Genomic DNA, 12,626 nt, shown 5'->3' on the forward strand with positions numbered 1-12,626 from the left:
GTTCGCCCAGGCTTTGTCATGGAGTAGAGCAGGCAGGCGACAGAATCCCGTATGGCTTTTCTATAAACAAATCTTTAATTCATGGATTTCTGGGTATGAGAAGGTTTGCAAAAAAATACTGAGGTCCTTTGCTTTAGTTTGTAGTAATACTGGGAAAGCATGGCAAGATACAGAGTCACAGAATTGTTTAGGCTGGAAAAGACCCTTAAGATCATCAAGTCCAACCGTTAACCCAGCACTGCGAAGTCCACCACTAAACCATGTCCCCAAGCACCACATCTGCACATCTTTCAAATACCTTCAGGGATGGTGACTCCACCACTGCCCTGGGCAGCCTGTTCCAGTGCTTGACAACCCTTTCAGGGAAGAAATTTTTCCTAATATCCAGTCTAAACCTTCCCTGGCACAATTTGAAGCCATTTCCTCTTGTCCTGTCACTTGCTGCTTGTAAGAAGAGCCCAACCCCACCTCACTACAACCTCCTGTCAGGTAGTTTTAGAGGGCAAGAAGGTCTCCCCTGAGCCTCATTTTCTCCAGGATAAAACCCCCCAGTTCCTCACAGGACTTGTGGTCCAGACTCTTCACCAGCTCCATTGCCCTTCTCTGGAACCCACTCCAGCACCTCAATATCTGTCTTGTAGTGTGGGGCCCAGAACTTAACATAGGATTTGAAGTGCAGCCTCACCAGGGCTGAGTACAGGGGGTGGTCTTACAAGCCAGCCTTGTATCAGCCTTGGCCACCTGGGCGCACAGGAATCAATACACCTATATGGAGGAATCAATCCTATCCTGTACCATCAGGATAAATGTTAGGAACACCAGTACAGTGCTGGTGCACAGGGCATCTGGCACTTGCCATACATGTTTAAATTCCTAAAGTTAAAGGAATCTGTCAGAACAATAGCAGCTGTACCTATGTGGTGTCTTTAGTTCAGACTAGGGGTGTGCTTTTAAAGCAAATCCTCTGATTGCTCCCCACTTTGAAAGTATCCAGAAGCACAGCAACCTGAGTCCTTTCAGGTTAATTTAGAAAGTGCCTTCCAAGAGTGCACCTAATGTATGCCAGCTGGTGATGGGTGCCTGGTTCATGGCATGTATTTAAGCTCCACCAACATACATTATGTTGTCATCAGGCTCTCGATACTGCAAACTCTTGCTGCTTCTCCTCTGTTGAGCCAGGCAATTTGGGAAATAAATTCAGCCTTCTTAGCAGCTGGTTGTTAGAGGTGAGCAAGGGAATACCTACAGAAAGGATGGGCAGCTATGTCAGCTCTACCATATCAACTCAAAACACAAATAGAGTGACTCACTGTGTCACCAGATATGTGACGTTATCATCGTCAGCTACAGGTTGCATTAAATTAACCTGGGGCTAGCTCAGCTACATATAAACACAGCTCCCGTTATATGACATCAGATAAGGGAGTCATGTCTCGGGTCTTGTCACTGCTTCTTGATGATGGTAGGTCATAACTGTCTGAAACAGAAGGTTTTTATTCTTCCTGCGCTCTCATCCCCTAGCTGCTCTTCATAGCTTCTAGGTGCTTTGCAGAAGTAATTTTTTCTACCCAAGTGTGGTCTTTATTGTATTCTCTGTAGTCAGCCCACTCTCACTTCACTTTCCCTTCCACTTATTGTACTTCAGACGTGACTTTGGATTATTATAACAAATAGCATTTGAGGCAACTTACAAGTTGTTACTGGTCAGTTCTCAGAGTACTTTTCTGGATGATTTTGGTGTCTTCAGAACTGCCTGAATAAGTAAGAAAACTTCCTGCTGATTCTGTAAAGCACGTGTAATGCAATATTCACTCAACACCAGCTTTTTCAGATCCACTCCTGTTGCACTACAGTTTGCTCATGTTGGTAGAACTTGTGAGGCGCCAGAAAGTACTACTTGGTAATTAGTAAGGATGTTGACTGCTGCTTAGAAGACCCATATTCTGTAGATATCTCAAGCCATTTCCTTTGCAAAGCAGTAGAGACAAAGTCATAAATGCAGGTTTAGTTAAGGCAGATGCAAAACTACTCCTTCTAAATTAGCAAATTTGTAACTGAATTTCAATTAGATAGTCCCTTGGTTAGAGGTGAGAGTTGTTGCTCTCATTGATTTTGCACTGGTTATGAAACTCAAGTAACTAAGAAACGTGGAGTTTAGGTTTCCGACTTACAAACATGTAACCACATGTGTAACTAGCCCTTCTTGAAAACCTACAAGTAGGATAGAAGACTAGTTCTGTCTCACTGGCAAATACATTTTTATTAAGGTAGTCGCATGTTTTGTCTTTAATATGACTGCAGTAACAGCAGTTCTTAGCCAGTACTGCTAAAATCCATCTAGAATTAAATTGGCCTTTAAGAAAGCACTTTATGTTTTCTCTGAATCATAATAGTTTATGGACCCATGAAATTGGTTTTGGTCTGTTCAGTTTGTTGCTTTAAATATTTTTAAGGACATTTTCCCTTTCTCTTTTCCTCTTTGTATTTGTCCTCCCTTCTTCTCTTTGACCAGATTGAATTAGTTAGAAGAGATTACGTAGCTAATGGTGGATGGGAGACCTTCCTCTCCTATGAAGATCCAGAGCAGGATATTCTCGTTGGCCTTCTACGACTGCGGAAGTGTTCGGAGGAGTCATTCAGACCTGAGCTGAAAGGAGGTGTTTCCATTGTCCGGGAATTGCACGTGTATGGGAGCGTTGTCCCTGTAAGCAGTCGGGATCCTTCAAAATTTCAGCACCAGGTACTCCAAGCATCTTTATTTTTCATCTGTGCCTCTTTCTTGCACCTTTCTCCCCTCTCCCTAGTATAATGGGAGAAGAATTTTATTATCTGAGATTCATTCGGTTGCTTTGAATTATAGTCACTGCAATAGAAACAGAATTGGATTTGAGCGCCTTCTTGACTTTCACCTGCCAACATCATGCTGCTTCTGAGTTTTTACTAGTGTGATCATGTTTAGGCAATTGCAACTGCTCTGAAATTAGAAAACAAAAAAGCACATCTGAATGCTATCAAGTGTTGCTTCATGCCTGTACAATACAAGCTCATATATGCTGCTGCTAATTTGACTTTCCGATATCGAGCATCGTTAGTTTGGAAGTTTCTTTCCTTTAATAACCTGTACAGTACATCAGACTTGACTGCAGACTGAGTAAAAACAAAACAAAGTGGATACCTTGAAGTGCCTTCCAACCTGGTGTTCTGTGATTTTATGATTCTGTGATCCATTGTGTCTTTTTATTTCCTTCTAAAATTGATCATGTTCAGTAGATGACTTTTACTTCTGAAATCTAAAATAATCACAGAATCATAGAATGGTTTGGGTTGGAAGAGACCTTAAAGCTCATCCAGTTCCAACCCCTGCCATGGGCAGGGACACCTTCCACTAGACCAGGTTGCTCCAAGCCCCATCCAACTTGGCCTTGAACAGTGCCAGGGATGGGGCAGCCACAGCTTCTCTGGGCACCCTGTGCTAGCACCTCACCACCTTCACAGTGGTGAGACATATTTACATATGGGAAGGTGAAGTTTTATTTGGTACCACCCAGTTTTCTTTCAAAGATACATTTATTAAATATGTTCTTCCTACCAGAATTAGAAATCCAGCTTTGGTTCTGAGACATTTATTGGTTTGGGTGATGTGGTGATACTCCCAAGTAAACTCCTTCAGTTGGGTCAGACAATTTTTTGCTTCAGACATGCTTGTGAGACTATTTCACATGTATATCCTATAGTATGTGAGGAATGGAGTGGAAAGCTGTGTTTGTAATTCCTTGCAGTGACTCATGAAAATAGCACATTATCCTTCTGCTGCATGTGACATGCTGTGGCTTGCGGTGAGCAAAAATGTGAATTAGATTTTGCCCTGGTAGGTTCTGAACCTTTAGACCGAGCTTTTTAAAAAGCAATCAGTTTGTCCTCTTTGCCAGAAGTGCTCAGGGCTGATGTTTTAAATTAACATCCTTGTATTTATTAATCTTTCCCTGAGTATATGCATTAAGATGCAGTCCTGCTAGATGCTGATGATGTGTGACCACAAGGCAGTGTTTGGGGAGGTGGGGAGAGAAGTGGGTATTTCCACTGTAAAATAGTTAACAGTTAAAAATGTAGGAAGAAAAAAAAAAAATCATCCTAAGTATGTGGGGAAAAAAAAGATATTTTTTTAAGAGGGAGAAAATCTATTGAAAGTAACCAACTACAAACATTAAAATAGGCTGCAAATTGAAATTTCATGGCATATGACGCGCTCATGTTCATTCGGAATAGTCTGTGTTCAAGAGGTTAATCAGAAAATGTTCTTCACAGTTGTGAGGGCAATTTCTGATTAGAAGGATGTTTCTGAATGAAGATTTCTGTGTGTTATTTAAAAATGCCTGTAAGCGTTCAGTGTTTTTTAGAATTAAATCATATCTGCTTCAGTGTTGCCACAGCCCCATTCTGTACATCTTGTCAGAAAAGCAGATGAACAAAGAGCCAAGTATAATTCCCATCCTAATGTTAAGAGCTAATTAATCCAATCAGTTACTCCAAGATATATAGGACTAAGGAAGTTGTTAAATAGAGTGGAAAGGCTATTCCCTTCTTCTGAAGTATTTATCATGATTCCAGTAGCACTCCTGCTGTGCCAGATTTCCAAACATAAACATAGGTGTGGATCTGGTCCAGAATGTTAACATGTTCATCTGCAATTCTTTTTGATTTGGAACCTCCTGTGTCATGAGCTGAGCCTAGCATGACCTCCTGCAGGGGTCATGCACCAGTTTGCTGTAGCCTTTGTGGGTGGCCCTGGCAAGCCCTATGGTTGCTGCCTGCCTCAATTTTCATCCTGAAACAAGCACGATAGCAGCTCTTGACTCATGGAGAGGTTGTGGGAATAAAGTCTGAGGCGCTAAGGCTGATGTATATCAGAAAAGTGAACAGCAGCAAGGCCCATCTCTGGTCAGTAGTGTCTGGCCGCATCCTGGTCTAGTGAAAGGTGTCCCTGCCTTTGGCAGGGGGTTGGGACTAGATGGTCTTTAAGGTCCATTCCAACTCTAACCATTTGAGCTTACATCCCTCATCAGAATGGCACTGGGTGTTCATGCGCAGACTCTGTTAAATTCACAAGCACAAACCCAGCTCTGTTATGGTGGGTGATTATTGTTTAGAATTGGTTATCTCTGCCAGATAGGCTCATTCAGCACCAGGAATTATAGGATGCCTACCAAGTTGACCTACCTTCAGTGGATTTAACTTCATTCTGTTCCCTCCATTGAGAAGCAGTCAGACACTAGAACTGCCTATGAATAATTTTCTGATAGAAAAAAAAAACAAAACACTGAGAAAGCTCCACTGTAAAGCTTAGTGTTGGTGCACTTCTTCTCAAGCCCTCTCCTGCAATATTCAGCAATATTCCTGATCACAGGATCATTCCTGTGAAAAAAATGTCTTTTGGAACTGTACTAATGTTTATATTCTGAGCTTGCTTATATTTTCTGATTTTTAGAGAACTTACCTTTTTTTCCTGTTATTTCTCCCATTATAGGGATTTGGTATGTTACTGATGGAGGAAGCAGAAAGAATAGCCAAGGAGGAACATGGGTCATGGAAAATTGCTGTAATTTCAGGTACCTTTGCTTGATACCTTTTTATATATATATATAAAATATATATCTATCTCTTAATCTGAAAATAAACCCACTGCAGCCAGCACCACTGCTGTGAACATTCATCATATTAGGAAGAAAATGAGCATCAGCAGATGTTTCTTCTTAATGGAGTTAAATTCCATTGTAGCTTTGTCCAGACAGTACTGTTATTATAAGCAGCATACTAGAGGATGCGCTGCAGGGAACCATCCTGTTCTTAGTGCCGAAGGAGACAGACAGCATGACCATGGGTGTCTTCCTCCACCAAACACTGCTATTTCCAACCCCGCTGATTTCACCCCATCGCAGGTTGTTATTGTCGAGGGCTGCTTTCCAGAGTTTATAAGGATGGAAAATTGCCAGCCTCCATTTTAGCGTCTTTCTGCAAGTACTGTCATTAGAGGGGACAGATGTGCTTTTAGGATACATTAAGTATTATCATGAAGAAGGGAGCTATATAAGAAAGAGCTGAAGCCCTTTCTCCTAGTTCATTTTCCAGGCATTGTGGCTAAGAAGAGAGGCATCAGTTCATTGCGTGTGTGTGAAGTCAAGGTCAGGACTGCCTTTGTATCTTAATTTGTCTTGTATTAGCAGTTATAGTAGCCATAGAAAGGTTTTACAGGCATAGAGATCTATGACTGGGGAAGCTGGCAAATTGCATTAAAAGAGAAACTCTTGGTGGTGTAACATTAATGTATGCTGGGGAATTTAAATGGAATAGCTATATTTTAGACCTCTCAAATAATAACCTTCTGCTGCTGGAAACCCCTGAAAAGCAGAAATCCACAACTTTGATCCATGCTGATGAGTGCTGAAGCAAAGAGTTGTTCTATGTGTTTCTGGCTCTGTAATGTCCCTGGATGTTGAAAAGCCAGCGTGGGCCGTATTGACAAATACTTGTGACAAGGGCAAGCACGTGAGTGAGGGCAGTGTGTAGGCAGTAGTCAGATCAGAGAATCACAGAACGGTTTGGGTTGGAAGGGACCTGAAAGATCATCCAATTGCAACCTCCCTGTAACAGGCAAGGACACCTTCCACTAGACCAGGTTGCTCCAAGCCCTGTCCAACCTGGCCTCCCTTGACCTGCTCGTCATGTTGCTGCTGCTGCAGCCCAGGATGCTTAAAGATAATTCTGTGGTTCCCCTGTTTCTTTTTTAAGACACATGCCAGTCCTGTATCTTGATTGCTGCTTCATGGGTGTCAGTTTGAACTTGGAATTGAGTAGAGAGGCAAAGGTGAAAATGGTTTCTTTTGGTTTTGCTGGTAGAATCTTGGCTTGGTATGTGTGGAGAGAGGAAGTCACAGTTCCTCTGTGCTAAAGAGCACTTCTTTTGAGAAGAACAGAAAACATACAGCAATTGCTAAAAAATGATTTATGAAAGCATTCCATGCTAATTACTGATTTTAGCAAACTGATGTGAAGAATATATTCTTTGCATGAAGATCCAGTGCAAGAAGGCTTGTTTGGTGAATGCACAGTTTGTGGCATCCTCCTAAGAACTCATCTGCGTTCTTTGGTTTTTGTTTTTTTTTTTCTTTTTTTCTTCCCTGGAGTGCAAAGTACAAGATAGTGCAGTTTGTCTTCGAATACAGAATACTACAGCATCTGTGAAGACCACAAGATTTCCAGCTGTTTCCTTGGAGATGTTACCACTTGAATTGCAGTTCCCCTGTAGGTTTTATCTGAAACAAAAATGCAGCCAGACATTCTTCCTCCGTTGGAGGATGAATTTGGTTTTGCTAATTGTGGTTTCTAAACAGATTTTTAATTTGGGAACCCACTGCACGATTACATCTCCAACTTATTGCAAACTTTTGACTGCTTTCTAGAGGGAAGCTTGTAAGGGTGTTACGCTTTTTGTGCAGCCTTTGCTTTATATTTTATGTTGAAGAAAATACTTTCTTCAGCAGTATTTTCCAGTCTTGCACTTAATGGCTACATCAGTACTAGTCAACTAAATAGTGCCAGAACATGCAAACTGCATCTTCAGGGAATGGTCCCTGGTCAATGCTGATGCATGTGCTCTACTGGAGGATTGCATGAAGCAGCATTAGTGCTCCTCAGGGCTCCTGCCAGCAAAGTAGCAGAGTGGATGGTTGAATTTCTGTACTATACCAGTTTTTAGGCAGGATATGTCTAAGTGGCAAACTCTCTCATTGAGTTATCCAAAAAGAAATACATGTATTTTTACAAAAGGACAGCATGGAGGGGTTTTGTTACTGTCTAAAGATTAGGGCTAGTCTCTAAGATCAAGTCCTGTTAGAGAGCAGTGCAGGGGAGAGGGACCTGGGGGTCCTAGTGGACGACAGGATGACCATGAGCCAACACTGTGCCCTTGTGGCTAAGAAGGCCAATGGCATCCTGGGGTGTATTAGAAGGGGGGTGGTTAGTAGGTCGGGAGAGGTCCTCCTTCCCCTCTACTCTGCCCTGGTGAGACCCCATCTGGAATATTGTGTCCAGTTCTGGGCCCCTCAGTTCAAGAAGGACAGGGAGCTGCTGGAGAGAGTCCAGCGCAGGGCAGCTAAGATGGTTAAGGGAGTGGAGCATCTCCCTTATGAGGAAAGGCTGAGGGAGCTGGGTCTCTATAGTTTGGAGAAGAGGAGACTGAGGGGTGACCTTATTAGTGTCTATAAATATATAAAGGGGGAGTGTCACGAGGGTGGAGCCAGGCTCTACTCAGTGGCAAATAATGATAGGACAAGGGGTAATGGGTACAAACTGGAACACAAGAGGTTCCACTTAAACTTGAGAAGAAACTTCTTCTCAGTGAGGGTGACGGAACACTGGAACAGGCTGCCCAGGGAGGTTGTGGAGTCTCCTTCCCTGGAGACATTCAAAGCCCGCCTGGACACATTCCTGTGTAACATTATCTAGGTGTTCCTGCTCCGGCAGGGGGATTGGACTAGATGATCTTTTGAGGTCCCTTCCAATCTCTAGCATACTGTGATACTGTGTGAAGTCAAATTCATTCTAATTCTGGTTAGAAATTAGCAGCTCTGGTTAGAAATGAGCAGCAGTCATTGTGGCAGGGTGGTTGGACTTGATGATCTCTAAAGGTCTCTTCCAATCCAAACCATTGAATGATCTTGTGATCACCTGTGGCTGTTCCCTATGTTTAAAGATCCTTTGGTCATCTGTGACTATAACCTACCTGGCCTTTGAGTAGGGGCATCTTGTATTGGTTTGTTGCGGAACAGCACATTTCCTGGGGACACGAAATGACTCGTTGCCCCCAGTATTCTGCTACATGCCAGAGCCTTGTCTGCCGCAGCATGCCAGAGCAGAATGTTTTGCATCACTGATCTCTGAAGATCATAGAATCCTAGATTCCAACACTCCGTCATGGGCAGGGACACATTCCACTAGACCAGGTTGCTCAGAGGCCCATCCAATCTGGCCTTCAACACTGCCTTGGATGAGGCAGCCACAGTTTCTCTGGGCAGCCTGTGCCAGGGCCCCACTACCCTCACAGAAAAGATTTTTTTTTCCTGTCTTTCCAGATGTGTGAGGCCAGACACCCATCTCCATCTCCTGCAGCTGGCAGGGTCCCTCTCACCCTTTAGGGAATAAATCTGGGGAGCTGGATAAATCTGGTGGGGTCCAGGAGCCTCTGGCTTGGATTGAAGCATGGCCTGTTTGGAAATGTGTTTAACTCCAGCCAGATGAAGGCAGATTCAGATGAAAATAGGTGTGTACAACATCTAAAATAGGCAATACAGTTACGAGTGGTTATGAAAAACAGGAAAGAAAGAGAAAGAAAGGAAGGGAGGGAGGAAGGAAGAAAGGAAGGAAGGGAAAGAAAGAGAGAGAGAAACGGAGGAAGAAAGCAAGCCACCTCATGACTAATCTGCTTTTAGTGAGGTTACACTAGAAACCCCTCGCTCCTGTCCACCTGATTTGCTGCCCATCCTGATCAAGGTAGTATTCAACATTTCCTGCCATGTCAGGGTATGTCCATTAGAGCCTCACTCATTAGAAACATCTTTCCTCTATGGCAGAGTATGTTAGCTGCCAGAGCAAATTTTCCCTTTGTCCAGACTCCCCAAAGGACTTCAGGCATAATCTTTTCCCCTTTGGCTCTGCTTCCTTTCTCCCCACATATAACCTTGTCAATATTCTTAATTAAACATCATTTCACTTGCCTGCAAGTGCAGATATCCACTTCGTTAGGTCAGGTGTCTGTCTTGCAGTTGCCTGTTTCATGTTTCAAAAAAGGGCTGAAACTCCATCCCCCTCAGCAGTGAGTCAGTGCCATATTTCAGCATGAAGTGTTCATATTTTTACATTCTCTTATCAGGCAGTACTGTAAAATCACTTGATGCAAACATGTAAATGGGAAACAAGTGAGTAATTCATGATTGCCTCCTGATTAAGATCAGTAGGACCATAATAATCAGATTGGGGTGACTGATCCCAACATCTTTCTCCTAAGCGTACTGCAGCAGCCAGGAATCCACAATCGCATGGCTGTGAATAGAAATTAAAACTAATACCACCTGCTTTCTGTATCTCCATGAGAGAGAAAATTGTTGGTGACTCATCTACCAGTCTGTTGGTGCTGCTTGAGCATGCTGTCTCATGTATTAAGGAAACCGTATTACTCCTGCATTTGCCTTTTGCAGTTAGGGAGAAAACGGAGATTTGGAACTTTCTAAAAGTAAATCTGATGCATCATACAAGTGTTAAAGTCACCTGCAACGAGGAACATTAAGGGGAGAGAAACTGAACTAACACATAAATCAGAAGTAAGGTTGCAGGGCACATTTGACAGTACTCTGAAGTATTCTAATTTCCTCGTGTAAACAGCCCTTTGGTCATCCTAGAAGTAATAAATTGAGTAATCAGCGTCTCATAGTTCATAGGATGTTGATTCATGGGCTGCCTTGGAGATTGCCAACTGCCAGGGTGTACTCAGGAGACCTTAGGACGAGACTCCAAAATGCTGCTGAAGGATTGATGGAGCTCGGGAGGACTCCCTGGAGTTTTGCTTCCAGCACTGGTTGGTTATTTTTAGAAATGCCAGTCTTAGTAGCTATTAATAAGAAAAGAAGTGGCCCAAGATAAGTGGAAATATGGGAATGTTAATGAATTGACTCTCTGATGTTTGTCTGCTTTAGATTGATGGCCTTTGAAAAAAAATTAATTAGGGGGATTTGGAGGAAGCCAAGGATAAATCTGGAGTAGGGGATTGGTGCTGTGGAATAGCTGCTGTGTACAATCCTCTAGTTCTTAATGAACTTCAGTTTTAAAGGTTTAATAATGTAACAGCTTTGAAAACAGGCTTGATACTGTTAACTGGGATTTCAACACGGGTAGAAACAGGAATATTGTTGTCCTTAAGCAAGGGCATTTCTGCAACAGCCTTCATTCTGCAAGGGTGTTCTGGTTGGAAGCTTTGATATATATATACATATATACCGTAAGATATCTTACAAAGATTTAGTGTGGCCTAACTTCTGCATAGTACAGACCAAAGACTTTCACCTGTCTTGCATCTGTCCCAGCTGAGCATGTTTTGGAAAATGAGAACCTGTCTTGATTCGTTAAGGCTTTTGTGTCTCCACCCACCAGAGCTTTCCTTACAGTGGGGAGGGGAAGATCTAGTAAGACAAACCCTACACAAATATAGTGAGCGGGTGTTGAATGTGTGGGGAAATCTCCTTTGTGCTTCCTCCCTCCTCAGCAACCCTTTCCCCCATCTCAAGCCAAACTATTCCCAAGCTTGTAAGACCCAAACAACTAAAAAACCCCACCAATTCTTAAATTAGGTCAGGTAGGAAGTATTTAGAAGTTAAAATAGCAATGAAAAGGTGATTTCTGTCCTAGTGACTCGTAATACTCAGCAGTTTAAATAGCATTGAATCAGAACTGTGAGCAATAGCAGTTTGCAGGGATTTAAAAATAAATACCATTTACTTTCATGGGAATCTTCCTCTGTGACTGGCATTGTTCTTACACTGCCAGCAAGTGGTAATCCTCATTTTCAAGGCTGCACCAGGGGTTAAGGGCTTAAAGCTTGTTCTTAGTCAGACCTTTGAGTGTAGAGTTTGTTGAGTTGTAGGTTTCAACTTTGTCGTGTTTATAACCCAAATTCGATGCACACTTGCAGTCCAGCTTTTCAACTGCTGCCTTAGCTGAGAATTACTTCTGGCTTAAGGCAGGCTTATCTCCAGTGTGCTTTGTTCGTCTCTGCAGCCTGTTATAGAAAAGACTTAACACTCCTCCCTAGTCGACCAGTCTCTTCCTGCAGTGTGGGAAGCATTCTGCACCTCATTGCCTGCCATCATTCTACCCAGAGCAGGGTAAGGACCTCTCCCTATGTCACAAGCAGAGGTATTCATGAGACAGTGAAGTTTTTCCTTTAAAAGCACATTCAAACCAGGACTGCACAAATGAATGCCATCAGTTCCTGTGCTTCTTCAAAGCACGTTAGTTTGTGCTCCCAGAATAAAAAATATAAAGCAAGTTTCCCAGCAGACTCTTTCCAAAGCATTTTACTCTCCCTGCTGTTCTTGGAATAAGCAGGTTCAGCTAAACCTCTAAACATCATAAGGCTCTTTTCTGTTGGGGTTGTTTAATTTATGGACAGAAAAGGGAAAAGATGCAGCAGGATTCAACAGGGTCACTATTGCTTACAATCATGGTACCTAAAACCATGCAAGGTTACTTCCAAACAAAGGAAAATCTCAGGTCCCCTGCATCAGGCACCCAGGAGTCATCACAGGCAATGAACCGGGGAATGATGCACAAGGCAAGCTAGGCTGTACCGCAGCTGCCTCATGGTGTGTCTAGTTAAATATCACTTCATTTGAAGAGGACCAGTGGGAGAACTGCATTTAATCAATTCTGGAGTCAATGACAAATGCACCAGTAAGGGAAAATGAGCATTTGCAAGCCAGGTTGGAAGGGCATTTTGGATTCTGGCAGCACATGGAGTGATTAGGGTACCAGTGGGATGGGAAATGATATCCGCCGTACGTACTCTGGTTTCTCATTGT

At 42.8% G+C, this 12,626-nt stretch overlaps 1 protein-coding gene across 1 annotated transcript in view; it reads left to right on the forward strand.

The window, feature by feature from the left end:
• The window catches only part of ELP3 (elongator acetyltransferase complex subunit 3), a 96,219-nt gene that overhangs the window by 66,247 nt on the left and 17,346 nt on the right, over positions 1-12,626 (forward strand). Inside the window, exons 13-14 of the mRNA XM_062618579.1 lie at positions 2,513-2,740; positions 5,525-5,606. Of these exons, the coding sequence (XP_062474563.1) occupies positions 2,513-2,740; positions 5,525-5,606 (310 nt within the window). The remainder of the gene's footprint in view (positions 1-2,512; positions 2,741-5,524; positions 5,607-12,626) is intronic.

This window comes from Pezoporus occidentalis, unplaced genomic scaffold, assembly GCF_034315485.1.
Source record: "Pezoporus occidentalis ecotype Australia unplaced genomic scaffold, CSIRO_AGI_Poc_V1 ctg201, whole genome shotgun sequence".
In the NCBI taxonomy this organism is placed as follows: domain Eukaryota; kingdom Metazoa; phylum Chordata; class Aves; order Psittaciformes; family Psittacidae; genus Pezoporus; species Pezoporus occidentalis.